This window comes from Dysidea avara, chromosome 6, assembly GCF_963678975.1.
Source record: "Dysidea avara chromosome 6, odDysAvar1.4, whole genome shotgun sequence".
Taxonomy (NCBI): domain Eukaryota; kingdom Metazoa; phylum Porifera; class Demospongiae; order Dictyoceratida; family Dysideidae; genus Dysidea; species Dysidea avara.
In genome coordinates, this window is record NC_089277.1 from 8,187,787 (window position 1) to 8,205,228 (window position 17,442).

General features: G+C 36.8%; 1 protein-coding gene across 1 annotated transcript; it reads left to right on the forward strand.

Moving 5' to 3' along the window:
* Window positions 1–275: 275 nt before the first annotated feature.
* Window positions 276–16,643, forward strand: LOC136259032 (uncharacterized). Its single transcript, XM_066052437.1, has 7 exons — window positions 276–1,004; window positions 1,074–1,778; window positions 9,097–9,465; window positions 12,379–12,711; window positions 13,625–13,762; window positions 13,826–14,296; window positions 16,249–16,643. The coding sequence occupies exons 1-7, from the start codon at window positions 308–310 to the stop codon at window positions 16,482–16,484; spliced, it is 2,949 nt and encodes a 982-aa protein (XP_065908509.1). The 5' UTR covers window positions 276–307; the 3' UTR covers window positions 16,485–16,643.
* The last annotated feature ends 799 nt before the right edge of the window (window positions 16,644–17,442 follow it).

The window sequence follows — 17,442 nt, forward strand, 5'->3', positions numbered from 1 at the left end:
CCACTGAATCCAGATGCCCTGGACCACCAGTGCTGCTCTTGCAGCACTGTAAAACTTTTTACAACTCTCTATCAGCCACATGCTCTGTATGTGTCATTGCCGTATACCACAACTATCATATTTCATTCATGGGGGAAATCTATGACATTTCTGTTAAGAAGCATAGTGGGTACCCACACAAAGTTGATATGAAATTTCTGGTTTCTTTATGTTATTATATGTATTGGACAACAATATAAAAGGATCATACTTTAAGAGACTAGCATGTCAAAGCAAATGTTGATACAGTAGTTTGAAATAAGAAGATATGAGCCTTCTAAAGAGTACTGTCGCTATTCTGATCCTGGTTGGGATAGTAGCTGGGCAGACCACCTGTCCTTCTGAAGAGTTTGTGGAGGATCGTATGGAAGCAACTGAAATGGTTGAACAGTCTGTCAGGATGGTATTTTCAAGATTGCTGAATGACACTACCATTGCTAATGGCTCCTTAACAACCATGGAGGCATACGAGCACATTGGAGCCATTGTAGGTGCAACCACATCAACCAATGGTTTTGTATTCTTCCAGGAAGCTGTAAATGAAATAGCTGCAGCTACCTTTGATGCATGTTCAGCTCCTGGGCGTCCCAGACCTAGACCAGAGGAAATTCCTACCCTTACCAGCAGCTTCATTGCCTTAACAGATGCTGGCAATGTTACACAAGCCAGAGAAATCTATGGCAAACTGCTATGTTTAAGAGATATCTTATCAGCAGAAGTAGGCAGAAGGAGACGAGACGACTCATTTGAACTTTTGGAAGAATTCTTTGATTCTCTTGATGGAACTAGACTAGCCACCATATTTGCATATATTTTTCTTAATCCCATAACCTTGGGTTTTGCTGTAGATGACACTGGAAGTATGTCTGCTGAAATTAGTTCTGTCCAAAGGCTGATTCGTTCATTTATCACAACTGAAAGAACTGAACCAATAGCTTACATTTTGACCACCTTCAATGATCCAGGTATGTACATGTTAAATATCAATGAGATACTGTAGTTAGATGCACATGCTATTGTCTCCTATGCTGCAGATGTTGGAACTCCACAGATTTATTCTTCCACCAGTGTTGATGAATTGACTGAACTTGAGAGAGAAGTTAATGCCTTAAGAGCACATGGAGGAGGTGACTGTCCTGAACTTGGCATGACTGGTATCCTCAATGCTCTCAGTCTGGCTAATCCTGACTCCAATGTCATTGTACTAACGGATGCTTCTCCTAAAGATGTAGAGAGGAAAGATGAAGTAATAGCTAAAGCTGTTGAACTACGTAACTCTATTCACTTTTTCCTCAGTCGTGATGGCTGTGGTGACTTCAGTCCATACATGGATGTTGCTGAGGCAACATTTGGTGTTGTAGTAAATCGCATTGATGAGTTTGAGGCTTTTGCAGAGTTTGCTGACAGAGTAGGAAGATTTTTCATGGGAGATGATGGTGATGCACGAAAGAGAGATGCCTCATCAGAGCACTGTTTTACATTCTCCTCATCACTGTTTACAACATCAATCAATATTCTCTTCACTTCTGTCACTCACCAAATTAATGTCACCAGCCCCTCTGGAGTTAAGACCATGATATCTACCAGCGGATCTGTTGCAACTTACAGTAATGATGAACCAGAAATAGGGGAATATACCATGTGTTCACTAGGACGATTTAACCATGCCATATCTCTAACATCTACTTTGGATTTCTTTGTAGAACACTTTGAAAAAAGCTTTGGAATTCCAGTACCAGGTAAGTTATATGCGTAACAAATACACCACACTGAACATTTGGAATTTTTAACTACATGGCACATTGATAATTTTTTTGTGAAACAAGTTGGAATAGCCCATGATATTAAATCATAGTGAAACAATAAGAAGCATAAGAAGTGTTATATCTCTACTGTGCTCAAATTACTGTAACAGAAATGCACAATAGGGACGTAGCTAGCTACCACTTCTTATTGCTTTTTATATTAGTTATGGTGATTTTAATATCATAGGCTTGTTTCAGTACTTTTATCAATATGCTATGGTTCCTACTCTAGTTGAATATTCTGTACTTATTTGTTGGCTTTTTGTAATTAGTAAATATTTATGACTGGTGACCCCACACATAGCTACGGCATACCAATTTTGTTAAGCGCAGAGATTCATTCCGTGCGATTAACCGCGCATACACGGATATTTATGCACACGTGAACTGGTTCCATGGATAGTAGAGGGCGCGTTACAGTCACGGTCTTGTATCCTTAGGTTAGGGTTCAGCTTTATCTAGTAATTTCATTAAGGGTTACGTTTGGCTTCAGCCATAATTTCATCCATTCAATACACCTACTACTAGTACGAGGCTACGCCGCTAGCTATGGCTAGCTATCTTGCAACTTAAAGTACGGATAAACTAGGATTTCGGAAGCTGCAGCGGTGGTATAGTGGATAGAGCTGTTGCGTGTTTACCGAAAGTGACAGTGACCAGTTCAAACCCAGCATTTTGCTGAATTTTTTCGTTAATTCACTGAGAAATCTTAGCTACAAGTCATAAATGAATCTCCCCGCATAACGCCGTCCATCAGAAATGGCACCGCGTGTCTCGCCGCGTGTCCTGGCTTTATCAATAATGTTATCGTCTGAAAAGTGAAGTAGCTATCCGTTATAGCTACTTTGTTGTCAGCTACGTTGAAGCATTTCGAATCAAGAACTGTTCAAACAGCAACTCTGCAATCCCTTTTTACTAAAAGAAAAAAAAACGATACCGCGCCTCAGTTATATGTTACACTGCTGGTATTTAGTCGCTCATCATAGGTGATTCTCGGGGGGGGGGGGGGGGGGGCCTGGGTCCCCCCCTGCTGAAAAATAACTTTTTAAAAATCTTGGGGAAAAGTTGCAGTACAGATTGGCATTGTTATTTTTAGCATTTTTCATGCTTTTAGCATAAATTTTATGCTGTTTTCAAGCCTTCAAATTGCAAAAATCTTTCAGCTTCTAGAGGTCCTGGAATTCTGCTTTATATTACAGCCATACAGCAATAGTTATGCTGTTCCCTACTTGGCCCCCAGGCCTAGAATCGCCACTGCCGCTCATGGATTTTTAAGTATAGGTTAGGAACCTAGACCGAGGCTCTTCGTGGTTCTAAAACACGAAGAGCCGATCGGGGCGTGGTTCCTAACCGACTTAGAAAATGCGGACGTTATTATATTATATCGCTATGTAGGTGGAGCCATTGTGGGATTGAGTTATATGTCATTACCGCGAAATCGTCACAGTGACAGTGTTAAAATCGAGTCATGCAATCAGTAGAGAAGATTGAATTCAGTAAAGATATAATCGCTAGCTACTTCTGTTTTCTGGTGGATAAAGTGATATCTACTGCCACAAAAAAGTTAAAGCCAGCACTACCAAGGGTGAGCTGGTAGATTGTTTTCAGTGGTTAATAATCATTTGGTAGCTATAGTGCTAGCCTTCTGTGACTAAGCCAGTAAATACGAGATTTCATGATCACACCTACATAACCTTTTTAAAAGAAACAAACGAACATTCTACAAGAAAGCTTACCTCTTTAGTTCTTTTAATAGGGAGTCCATTTAAAGTACAGTAAAAGCATATTACACAGGCTTAAAACATTGCGGACTGGCTTTAATTAGAACTCCGTATTTTCCGTTTATAACACAAAACGTACCTACAACGTTACAAACCATAATCGGATTGGCATAAATGTGCTTATAAGGTAATTCAAGCTCTGTTGGTCTATAGGCTATCAGCCTATATAATATGCTTGGTAGAGCATGTATAGCAAATGTGAGATTTGCAATACTGTGAGGTCTTTTTGTTAGCAGGTTTCTAACTTGGTTAGTTACTAGCAGGTTTCTAACCATTTAGAAACCTCTAGTAGGTTTCTTCATGGTTTTTAAAGGCCTCATTATCTGCCAAAGATCAAAGCATACTATGCATAACGTTTTCTATTTTTTTAAATGCGGCACAAAAGAGGAAAAAGTGTGGTGCAACTGGGAATCAAACCCACACATCCAGGTTTAGGATACCCACACTCTGCCACTGTACCATTGGTGCTTGTTGGACAGTGCTGGTAGCTAGTCCTTTTGCTTTTGTACTATTTACATAAGTGTAACCCGCTGAATGAAAACCCGACTAATTTGCATTTTTATCAAAAGTCTTTTATAGCTTCTTTGTTATCTAGGGAAAAACCAATAGGCTGTGAAAGTTTCAGCTGTATCTGATAAACTAGTATATTAAAAATTATGAATTTAAAAATGAAGTAGGGGTCCTAGTGATGAAAAGTAGTGAAACAAGTGATGAACAATGGTAGTTATTACAGCATAGCTCAGTAGGAAATCCCTACTTTGGCATGGTATAACAATTATTTTGTGTTCAATGCCGAAGTAGGGATACCACACTGAGCTATGCTGTAATAACTACCATTGTTCACCCCTTGTTTCACTACTTTTCATCGCTTGGATCCCTATACTTCATTTTTAAATTCATAATTTTTAATATAATATTAGTTTGTTTAGTTTTATTGCTAAAGCATAAGCTTATACAACTAGCTATAAACTGCGACTGTTCTATTAGGGTGAATGCTGTATTAGAGTATTTCGAGTCAGCCTGCAAAGATGCGTGCTTTCCCAATAAGGGGCGTGGTTATAGTGGTTTCGATTGATTACAAGAGCCAGCCTTCTAACTTGAAGGTGTGGTCACTGGCTAGTTATTGCATCACCTACCTAGCCTGCTAGCATAAAGGGGTGTGTCAACGTGGTTTCAATGGATAGATCGATAGTGCGTAGAATAAAGAATGCATGGGTGTGGTATGAGGGCTTGTGGCCTATTATCGTGAAGATAATCCATACAGTAGCATAGTCTACCAAGCGCCTTAAATAATCTTGTGGCGTCTATTATGTCGCTTAAAGAAAGTGCTGATTTGAAAATTAACCCCTCGATATGGTTCCATTGGATGAAGAATAATAATAATAATAATAGCAGGTACATTTGTAAGGTTAGACAGCCTGTTACACCTGATGAGCAGGTTAAAAGAGTACAAATAGACTAGAAGACAAGCAGCCTGATTGAAGATAAAAGAAAAGATGAGGCACAGAGGGCATATATTCTTTGGAACCCCAAAAGGCACATCCCACACTGTTAAAGTTGGGTGTTCTCAAACACCCATGCTGCTGTGTTACCTAAACACCCACACCTGTTATGGTGTAGTAGGAATACCCTTGGGTGTTTGCACTGCACTAAGTTCAATTTTGAACACTTGTTGGTGTTTCTCAACACCCTTTGGTGTTTATGTACACCTGGTTTAGTAACACAATTCATTAAATTTGTAAGTCAATAAGAGCATACAGGTTAGCATTTACAAAGAAAAAAATCTTCCAGCATTGCACATACATTAAATTATGTACAATGAAGAAGGCAAAACAATGGAAGACATAATTATAGCATGTGACTCTACCACTGATGTACCTCGTGCACATGCATAAGATGTACATGGCTACTACATGCAATAGATTTGTGTAGGTGTTAATTGCAGTGACATGACAGTGTGATGGCATTATCATGTACCTGTACACTGTATTATTTCTTGTAACAACCATGCAGTAATTCATTTCAGGGCCTTTTAAAATGAAACCCACAATCGAAAGTCATGCTCATTGGTTATGTTATAAATACAAATTGAAAACTATAAGAGGTGGAAGAGTTGATAATACTGAATGTATGTATTACTATCATATATCCATGTTTCTTGTAATGTTCTTTGTGTTAATGATATGATGATGTTTGAAATTGTTCAGTGAAAATGTGATTGGCTGCATGTATAACAAAGAAAACAGTCCATTTCCATTTTCTTTCTACACTCCATGGGTGCAATTGAAGTACCCCATGGGTGTAACAGAACACCCTCAGAGGAACCTGATGTAAATGGCAACTATAGCACCCTAAAAGGTGCTTTACAAACACCTTTTTTTTAACAGTGCACTAGTGAGTTTGTGATTGTGACATAAAACAGTGGCCATATGCTGCTTCGTTTGGCCTCTAGGCTTGCGAGTGTGGCCAGTGAGTAAGTGAGTATCTATGGTGAGACAAAATGTTTTGAGAATTTAAAAAAAATCATTATTTGGCCACCAGGAAGCGTTTTCTTGCTTTTAATGCTACATTTAATGTTAGATGGACTAATACTATTCCGTAAAGGTGGTTTTTGGCATGTAAGACATTTTTAAGTCGGCATTTTGGTGGTGCGCGTCATTTCAGGTGATCCCTACTTTAAACAGTACAACCATACTGTTTGATAGTTGTGGAGTTATAGTGATAGACAGCAGGAAGTTCAAAGAATCAATTTGTACAGCGACCATGAGGAAAAAAACAGGCACTTATTTAATCAATCATAATTCATGAAGGAAACAAGCTACGGAGATCAAATATATTTCATTCACCATTACCAGGCAAATCGTTAGGCCACATAAAACTGGTCCCAAATCAATGTCTGCCATCATTAAATCAAACTGCTACCAGAGCCCATCACGATCAGAAATTTAATCTTATACAATCTTCAGTAAACACGTATCTCTATTCATTCCTACCCAGAACTATTCCCCATTGGAACGATCTATGTATCCCAAATCTATCTACCGTTGATCTTGAAACATTTAAACAATCAATTACTCCTATTTTATAATTGTAACTTATCACTTATTGTATTTATTATAACTTAGCACTCACTGTAATTTAGTACTCATTGTAATCTAGCACTTATTGTAATTTACCACTTACTGTAATTTACCACTAATTGTAACCTAACACCTATTGTAACTTAGCACTTATTGTAATTTAGTACTAATCATTATTGTAACTTAAACTAGGCACTTATGTGTACGTACCGTGTACATTAGTGTAAAATTCCTGTTGGGTATTTGCTAATCAATAAATAAATAAATATTAGTTTCTCATCCTTCTGTACTTAAAGCAGCAGTGAGGGAGGACGGATTTTTATTTTATTTTTTGTTAACTAGAAAGCTGAAGTAACTGGCTAAAATGACTCAAAATGCAATTTTCTTAGACTACTCTAGCAAGGTACCAACTATAAAAGGTGCTAATTAGCTTCCCTTAGCTACCAGTGGTGCAAAAAAATTCTTGATGAGGTAAGAAAAATAGCTATGTGGGTGGAGATGAGAAACTAATAATTAAGTTTGTGTGGCCTTAGTTACCAGTATTTCGATTTGAGCCTTGATTGAAATGCTTATTGTACTATTGTTTTTATAACTGTTTGTAGCTAGTTGTGGTTGTTTTGTAGCTAATTACTTTTGTACACGCCTGTATGGAAGAACGGCAATGTCAAATATTGGGGTTTAAATTAAAAATCAAAAAAGACATCTAAATCAATCAAAAATCAATTAAAACATGCGTAAAATTATTTTTGTATTACGCATATGTTACACAATGTATTTCAATGTGGATTCAGTTTCTTAAAAACAGAATTATGCAAACTAGTCTAGTCGGGTTTTTTCTCAGTGGGTCACAAATGTTACAAATACTATATATTGTCAGTGAAGAAGAAACCAAGGCTGAATCTGAACCTAACACTAATGCTAACCTGACGTTTGCTTGTTAAGCACAAATATAAGAAGGTGTTCAAGGTGAGCTAATGTTGGCCTGGCTTTACCACGCTTGCTTTCCTCGCTCCAACCCTAACCTGCTTTGGACGCTTGTTTTTCTTGCTCCAACCCTAACTCTCACCCAAAAACTTACCTTCATAGTTTGATACTGGAGTTATCGTGACATCTCCAAATGACTGCAGCTAAATAAATATTAGACACCGTGACCGGTGACCGACTAAATATCCACTTCGCAGGGTCTGAAAAGTGAAGTAGGCCCCATTATGATTCGTTGTTGGCTGTGTTCAACACAGTATGAATCAGGAAAATAATGCCACGTACCCCAGTCATATTATAATCTGAACAGTGAAGTAAGTTCCATTAAACTCATTGTTGGCTATGTCCAACCCATTACACAGCAGGTACAGTACACGGCATACAAATCCAGAACTGTTTGGAAAGCACCTCTGCTAACATAATGTCCACTATTAAAAATATGGATGATTTCTGTTAGGAAGGGAAGTCATTACATCTTAGCTACTATTATTAGTACACTACTGTTAATTTCAGTTCCATTTGAACACTTCCGTCCGTGTTATAATTTTTGCGTTATTGCTAATTTAACCATTTTGACTGATTGACTGAGTTTCTGACTGCTCTATCTCAATCTTTTTAATGGAATTGTGCAATCTGCAGATCTTTATAATCATCTCAAAATGCTAGCATAATTCCCGATTCCCACACATATCTATTATGCCCAAAATTATGCCAGCATAATCACCGCATTCCTAACTAGTATTGTAGTTGTAAAGATGCCTGTATATACTCTGATATTCCAATGATTTTATGTCCACCTGTAACCAATTAAACTTCATCATTTGAAAACTTTTGTTATATACACCTTTGATAAAGAAATGATACACATCAGGATGATCCTTGTACAGAACTATGGGCATTTGAAATGCAAATTTTAATAAAACCCTTTGAAAATAGCAGTTTGTTTACTACCAGGGTGAGAAAAACAATTTGTTTCATGTGGCATTTTAATGTTGCATCCACATGGTCTAATAGTATATCCAGCCTTTAAGCTATTAATAGCAGGACTTATTGCATGCCCTCCCTTTTAAAATCATTTAGTACATGTGCTACAAGCCACATAAGAAATTTGGTGCTTTTAGCAAAAAGTGAGCAGTTTTCTGGCTTAGATGCTGGACTATGAAGGCATCAGTAGTTATTCAGTCAGTCGGTAGAAAAAAACTGTTTAATAATTTGGTCAATCTGAAAGCTTGTTTGATACTAGTTTTACCTAACCAATACTGCTTCATCATCGACAGTGAAAACTGAAATTGGTGTTTGGGTGATGTAACTTGTGGGCATTGCCTATTCCTTTTTTGGTCCCTACTATATAGTTACTATCACACAGTATAACCAGATTTATCAGTACAGTGTCCAACTGTGTAATTACAGGTACTCCAGGTATTGTGACAGTAACTACTTCTCAACTTGACAATTTGTTACTGACTGACCCTGAACGACCAATAGTTCTGAAGCTGGTTTCTGAAGATGATGAACTATTGAATGCCACTAAGCTTACATTGTGTGGTGCAATTCTTACTGGGGAAAGCATCAATCCTGATGTTTCATTTTATTATCAACTACAAGGATATGATAAAGATGGAAATAAATTTTCTAAAAGAAGCTCTGCTACAACTCGCATACCCAAACCCGACTGTCCTTGCAATAATGGCGGTAGTTGTATATCCATTGTGCGATTTGGTCGTGAAACAATTCTATGCCGTTGCCCTCCAGGGTTCACTGGATCTCTGTGCCAACACAGTAAGTTTATAGTATTGATATGTCTACATCATCAAAGTCTTTGACAACATATTATACACATTATATAAATATTAAAATTATATTATTATACAGGAACTCCTAAACACTATTATATTAAAATGTTAAATGTTATCAAGAATTACTTATAAAAACATTTCTGATGCTGTAGAAACATTTGTGTGTGTGTGTGTGTGTGCCACATTAGCCAACAAGTTCAGTGTTTCCTTTGTGGTACAAAGCAATTTGTGTTGCTTTGTACTTGGCATTGAACATCTGTTTATATCAAGGTGGAATGTTATTATAGTGTCATGATCTGAGATACCAGGCACAGTAGAAAGGTTTACTATTTTAGGATAAGAGCAGAAAATAAGGTCTAATGTGTTACCTTAGGTGTACCAATTTTCTAGACTGGCATCCTTTGCTACATCCAGATTTATGTTATTTATAGCACTTCCATAAGTAGCAATGTTACCATAACCATTGTACCATATGCAGATGAATGTGATTCTTGGAAAATTAAAATCCCCCATTAACACAATATTTGGTGGAATATAACTTTGAATTGTTTATCAACTTGGCTATCAAAACACTATGGGATATAAGTCATGATTTGAAGAATGGTAGAATAAACTATGTGGATGGGAAGTTGATTCAAGGATGATAATTTAATCCAGAGTAATTCAGCTTTCGCCTCAAGCATTGGTTTTGCTGCTGCATCTAAAGCCAAACAAAGAATTCCACCCACAGTGCGGTCTTTTCTAAAGGCATTATAATTATGAGGAAATATTTCAGGTGTTTGATATGATTAATCAAGATGAAACTCGCGCCCACAAATTAGGTCATAGGCATGTGATACAGAGGGTCAGGAGCCATGCCCCGTCCCCACTTTTTGGGACAAAGTTTGCAAAATATCGAGATACTCTAATAGAGCAGTCACAGCATTCAGAGAAGTGGTATAGCAAGCACAACTGATACAGGTTTGTACATGTAAATATTGTTAGAGGACAGCTATTGCCAGCAGGTTGTGACTTTTTTGGTCTTCACTTTACAGCTAGCCTGGCCCCCCACTGTTTGGCCTGCTCCACTGCCCCTGAACTAGGTATATCAGTATTGTATTCTTCAATAAGTGCTAAAAATCATGCTCTTTTATTATTACTTCTCAAACTACAGCAGTTAAACTTAGGTTGGATTTCTTGCTGTATTCATCACTGCTGAGTTGATCTTTGGTTACATCTTTTCTGTGGACTGCAGCTGAAGCTGGTTTATTTTTAGCTTATTGGAAATCACTTAGTGGCTACAGTAGTTATTAGGCAAGTAATCTGGATTTGAGGTTACAGTTTGCTGATCTGAATTTGAGGAGTTAGCTTGTAAATGTTACATGGGTCAGGATCTAGTCAATTTTGAGTAAAAGAGATACAGGCTGTATTTCCATAAGTGGGGGGGGGGAGGGGGGGGGGGGGAAGGTTGTACGTGGTTCAGCAAAAATCTGAATCTCAAAGACATCCATACAACTGGATGTCAACAAATTAAGCTCCATTTCATTTCTCTGGATTAGGGACTTACACTGTCTCAACAGTACTGCTTCTCCAATTCTTTCTTCTGGTGAGAGGGCAGTTTTCAACCTTTCAATGAGCTGATCTTAGATAAAGCCAAAGAAACATTGCCTGATCTCTGATCAGGTATTACAATAGGTCTTGGTTCAGCTGCTGCTTCATTGAGCCTTATGACAGTCTCTGATAGAATTGCATTCAAGTGGAAAATCTGTTTGGATATTGTTAATCTTCTATTTTGTCTTTTGGTATTTGGAGGGGACTCCTTAATACCATACATTACAATGCTAAATTTTCAGTCAGGTGATGTTCGCTTTATGGATTCAGATGTTCTTGTTTGAGGCTCTACAGGACATTACAAAGCAGTAGCTGTCAGTTTGGTTTAGTCTTTTTTTTTTTTGTAGTTGTTGGTTTAGCAGAGATTCCTTTTAGTTGGGTAATGCTTTCAGTTAGAGATTCAATGACTTCTTTCAACTTGGATATTTCAGTGGTATGGATTTGCAATGTATATGGTGTTTCAGACTTTGTCAAGGTGATGAAATTCACTGATTGACAATCTCAACAATGCCTGGGTGATGTGAACTCATCGGAGCAGTCCACATTCATGGTAAATTCATAGCCATGAACTGCTCTCACACGAGTCCAAGCTTTTAAAAACTCCACAGTTTATTAGCAACACTCATACTGTGTCAATTTATTATAGTAGCTTCTTCCAGAACCCGGTGTGCTTTTGCTGGGTCTAGTTGAACACATGAACAGCTCACATGCCTCAACAGGCTTGTACAAATTGAGCGTGATTGTAATGAGCAGTTCTGGACGAAGTTACAATCATAAATGGATAGAGCGTGTTACTAATTTACTGTGGGAAGCATAGACCCATGTATGAGCAGTCCATTGGCTTGAAATCAGTACACCATGGATGTGGAATGGTGCAGGAATCGCCCAAACAATTTTGAAATTGTCAATCAGTGGATTTGCAGCACTTTTATAGCCTCAAGAATTGATTCTGCTCATCACTAAATACTTGCAAACTCATTTATTAGCTTAGCTAGCCTAAAAGCACACAACCTGATACACCTAAACTAGTCACAATCACTGCTGAGGATGGTAACGGTAGTCATGGAGATAAAGCTCTATGAGACATATACACTCACCGGTCTTTGTTTTCTTATTCTTGGACTGCTTTGTTGATTTCTTAATGATAAAAATTGTAATAATGAGCATTATTATCCTTGCAGCAATTTATAGTCACACCTTTCTCAAGATTTAAAGGTACAGCTTGGCTAAGTTTTGCATGGTTATATAATAATACACATAAGATACTCCACACCTCTGTATTATGAAGTTACATATTGTGTTTCAGGTTTTTGTAGTCTAACATGTTTAAATGGAGGCACACCTAATGATGACTGTTCAACATGTAATTGTCCAGTTGGTTTCACTGGTGTTTCTTGTGAAGTAGACTTTGACTTTTGTGCTTCTAGACCATGCCAAAATGGTGCTCTGTGTCAAGATTTAGATGATACATTTCGTTGTAGATGCAGTGGTGATTTTACTGGTACAACATGTGAAACTCCACTGGATAATTGCTACCCTGATCCCTGCAAAAACGGAGGAACTTGCATAAATGGAGTAGACTCATTTACTTGCAAATGTTTACCTAATTTCTTTGGAGATACCTGTGAAAATCGCAATTGTAAGTCATTTCCATAATCAATAAAACTCTATAACTACATTTGCTTATACTTAATGAGTGAAGTTAATGCATGCTGAATTTCTATTTAATTGTTATACCATAGCTGTGAGAGATGTACACCCAAAGCCCAAGGGTTGTGGGTATTGTGTTATGTTAGCAAGCAGCCATAGTCATGCACTCAGAGCACACGTACTCAACTGATAGGTGAAAGAATTACACAACACTCACCCCATTTGTTTTATGCACTATCATCTGATGACCAAATGTGGTTTCCATTACATTGGCAAATAACTCTAAGAACATTATTCCTAAGTTGCTACATTTCAACATGTGCCAAAAACCTATGATAGTGAGATTGATTTTTGCGGTGTAAAGTTTTTAATACTACATTAACCCTTCACTATTGTTGTAGTGAGTAACTTAATACATGAAGTTAAGTACTTAAGACTATAAGCTACTCCTTATTCTTCTTGTTTCATGATTGCTCAATGGCTGACACACCCCTCGCACAGTCACGTGCCCAATCGTTCATTTTACAGATCATTGGTCTTAGAATAATTCATAATCTAAGCTTAGCAACTACACTGAGCCTAGCCTAACTTTAAACCAAAACCCATAATTAAATTCTCTGTGTCACTCAATCTAAGGAGTCAAAGTGTATCATATCTTTGAACTGGTTGGGCATCAAAGCCACGAGCAAACCACATTCCCACAATATTGCCCAGACAATATGTCAGTTAAATCTTGAGTGGTGTCATTAAATGCCCACATTAAAATGCCATATATTCAGCTTAAATAACATGCTTGGTTTTAAAAGATGGTATGACTTTTGCTGTATGACTTACATAGGTGGTTTACAATGTAGTGAAGGTATAACTAACAATGTTTTAATTACTATCACATATTTTCATAGCTACAGGATGCCACCTTAGTGAGTTTTGCAATGATGAAAACATTACTATTCACGCTAGTAGTGCAAATGACTGCTGTGAACAAGGAGGAGCATCTTTCAATGATGGAACTGGTTGCATTACAGCCTGTGGATTGATAGGTAAGTGTATTCAATTAATATTACTATAATTAACATTCATGCATTGTTATTATATTACAACAGAGGGTGATCCACATTTCAGTGTACCATTGTTATCTAAAGAAGTTCTCTGTTACTCCATACAAGGATATTCTGGGTTGGCATTCAACTTGATCTGTAATAACAACTATGTCATCAATGCCTTGTTTGTGGACACTGAAGGAGATACTAGTGAAGCTACTTGGATTGGAAAGTTAGCAATTTTCCCACAAAATAACAATAAGTCTGATGCTGTAGTCTTTGACTCTGTTAATCAGGAAATAGTAGTAGTCAGTGATGGAAACTTGAAGGCTGCAATGATTAAACAAATTATTTTCAATGAAAATGGCACAGCAAAGTTTACCCACACAGCAAAGAAGGAGACAGGAAATCCTACTATACGTGTGATGTACACTAAACCACAAGCTAAATTTGATGTCACCTTCTACAAGAATCATCTCAATGTGGACTGGAGTATGAACTATGATGAACTTCATAACTCACATGGACTAATGGGTATGCTTTTAAGTCAGCTATTACTATTTTGTCAATTGAAATAATTAACTCAAGTTAATGTGAAGTGCAAATATAATTTAATATAATTTGTTTTATAAACAATTTAATTGTAATGTGAGAAAATTGTGACCAGGTCAAAACAATACAGCGTAAGCACATAAATTTCCATACTTTTCAAATTTTCATTCATTGCCTATGATTTTTTTCTGATTCCATGGCCTTGATATTTTTTTTGTTTTATGTACCAATTAATTTGCTTATTGGTTTTATGTGACCCGGTGAACGAATAGGGGTCTTATGGCTTTTCCAAATTGTCAAGTTTGACTAATCATACTGTAACGCCATAAGTTTTCAACATTATCACCTTCCTATTACTCCAAGTCATTACCTTGGGATATGAGGGAACCAAAATTCAGGGTGATATCACATTCACAAGTTGAGTTACAGGTTGCCAAATGCATGTAATTGAATAGGCTATAAGATCCCTTTTCACAGTAGCACATATGTAATAGTTTCAAAATGCAGATGTTCCAGTAAAGGGATCTATACTGTACTTTCACAGGATGCAGTTTGTGCTCAAATTCCCTATTTTTGCAAGCCCAGTTATTTTGGTAGATACACAGCAGTTTAAGGAAATATTTTATCGGCTTCAATTCCAATATGAAGGTATAGCTTAATACTTTAATTTGGTGAATTAAAGTTTAATAAACCAGGACTGCGAAAATAGGGCAAATGGGCACAAACCACATTTTCACCTAACAGGTTGTAACTTGATACTAGGATAAAATATCTGTTACCTGTATTATGAAGTCAATTAATAAGTGTTGAAAATAGTGTGGCTACACAGTATGATGACATTGAAAGTTATGAATCATTTGAAAAGCAGCTAGGTAAACTTCAATGTGACCACATGCCCTGTTTTTGTATGCCTGGTCATATGTACAGCTTTCTAGAACAAAATTCAAAGATTTGATACCTGAATTGCAAAATCCAGTCTTCCACCATGACACAGATTCAAATCTATGTTGATTCATAACTTCAGATTGGAAAAACCTATTGACCTTCCAACACAGCTTAAACAGATGGGATAAATGAACGTACGCTAAGTTACGGTCTTCCAAGTTCATAGAATTGATGTGTGTGGAAGACCTATTTTCATACATACTCTTTTATGTAGCTATGTATTTACTTATAATTGCAAGAGGTGTGCACACTTGTAAGCCCTTTACTTTTATATAAAATAGAGTCATCACTAGGCCTGCATCAAGTATGCCGACATAATAAAAAGCATAATAGGCTGGAGTACAATGCTGGAATATTAGGTGGATATTTCAAACTATGGAGCTTAATTCCATGAAAATAGATCGATACTACCTAATAGAGCAGTCAGTGGAAACTTCAAACTGCATTAAAGCACTAAAATACATTGAACACAGCTCCTTAGATCGATACTCTCAAATAGAACAGTCACTTTAGCGCGAAATACTCTAATAGAGCATTCACTGATGCAAATGTTCCAAGATAATTGTAACAAATGTTGCTAATTTAGGACCATAATCCAAGCATAATAGGAACACTGAAAGAGCATAATGGGTGAAAAATTTTGGAAATTCCTGAAAGCACTTTGGGCAAAATTTTGAGCATAAAATTATTTGACTCAGGCCTAGTCATCACCTGCTTGTACTGGCTATGAATACTAAGTTTGATCTCATAATGAAGCTACTATACTATTGCTTTTCCAAGACTGCAAGTTATTAACATCAAGATAAGCAGCTGCAGATGGATTATAAGAGTATACAGCCAGGCCATTCATAACTGTACACAAAAAGATGCCAAGAAACATTATATATTTGAAAAAGTAAAATAAGGTCAACAAATAATCGATTGGTATGACAGCTCTGTTCTAAGTATCCAGATGAAATTTAACTAAAACTTATTACACTCTGTTACAGGTCAGTTCATGAAAAAGGGAATCAGTATTGACACTAAGAAAGAGATGTTGCTGTATTCAGATGGTAGAGATCCTGTACCAGTGAATAGGGACTCTGTTATGACTGGAAAGTGGTGTTGGAAGGCTAAGAATTACGGGCATCAAGGAGAGGGCTTGATCGAGGGTGACATACTGGATTATATGGTACCCAACATACTTGGTGCTCCTGACAGCCTCAAGAAATACATCAAAGAGTAATTAACTTGGACTGAAAATGAACATCATTTCTGTAAACTCTTAGGCCATGTATTATTGTTTTGCTTTGTTATATAGCTTAGGATATGCATATTAATTGTATTAGTAAGTGTCATTTTGTACATTGTTTTTGTTTACAGATGATAATAACAAGCAACGAGATTCTTGAGTATCACACAAATCGTCATACTTGAAGAAATGTAACTGGGCCTGCCTGATTGGGCATGTGGGCACATAAAATATTTCTTATTAAATTTTTGTGACCGGATTTGTGAAAAGGGTTCTTCCACACACATTCGATTCCATAAATTTCAAAGACCAATTCCATGAATTTCAAAGACTACATTAACTTAGCATTTAAGAAAGATGCAAACCTGAAAGTTTCTTTCTTATATTAACTAATGTCGGTGTTCACTACTGACAAATTTTCAAGTCCATAACCTTTCCAGTCCCAAGTTATGACTTGTCAAACACTGTGAAAAAAGATGAATATAAGATGGTATATCTAATGGCTTAAGCAATACAAATAATCTCAGTATAGTCTTGCATCATACTAACTATCTTATACTTTACAATAAACCCCATCTTATATTATGGGAAACAGATTATACTTTAGTTTAATACACATTTTTGTATGGCTTTGTTTATTTAACTAAATGTGATAACTTTTTAGCTTCATCTCATTATTCATGGATTTTTGTTTATACAGACAGCACGTGACTTAAGATTTTTTTACTGTATCAAACAAAGTCGTGATGATTTTACAATAAGCGCACTTCTGCTAATCACTATATAGCTAGCTAGCTATGTTGTGATAATTTCATACGCACACATTTTCATGTGGCAAAGCATATAGCTAACTAGATGAATTAAAAATTGGAAATTTTAAAATGGGAATAGGGATCGCTGAAAAAAGCCACAAAACAAGAAGGGATTGCTGGGGTGGTAATGTAAACCACAA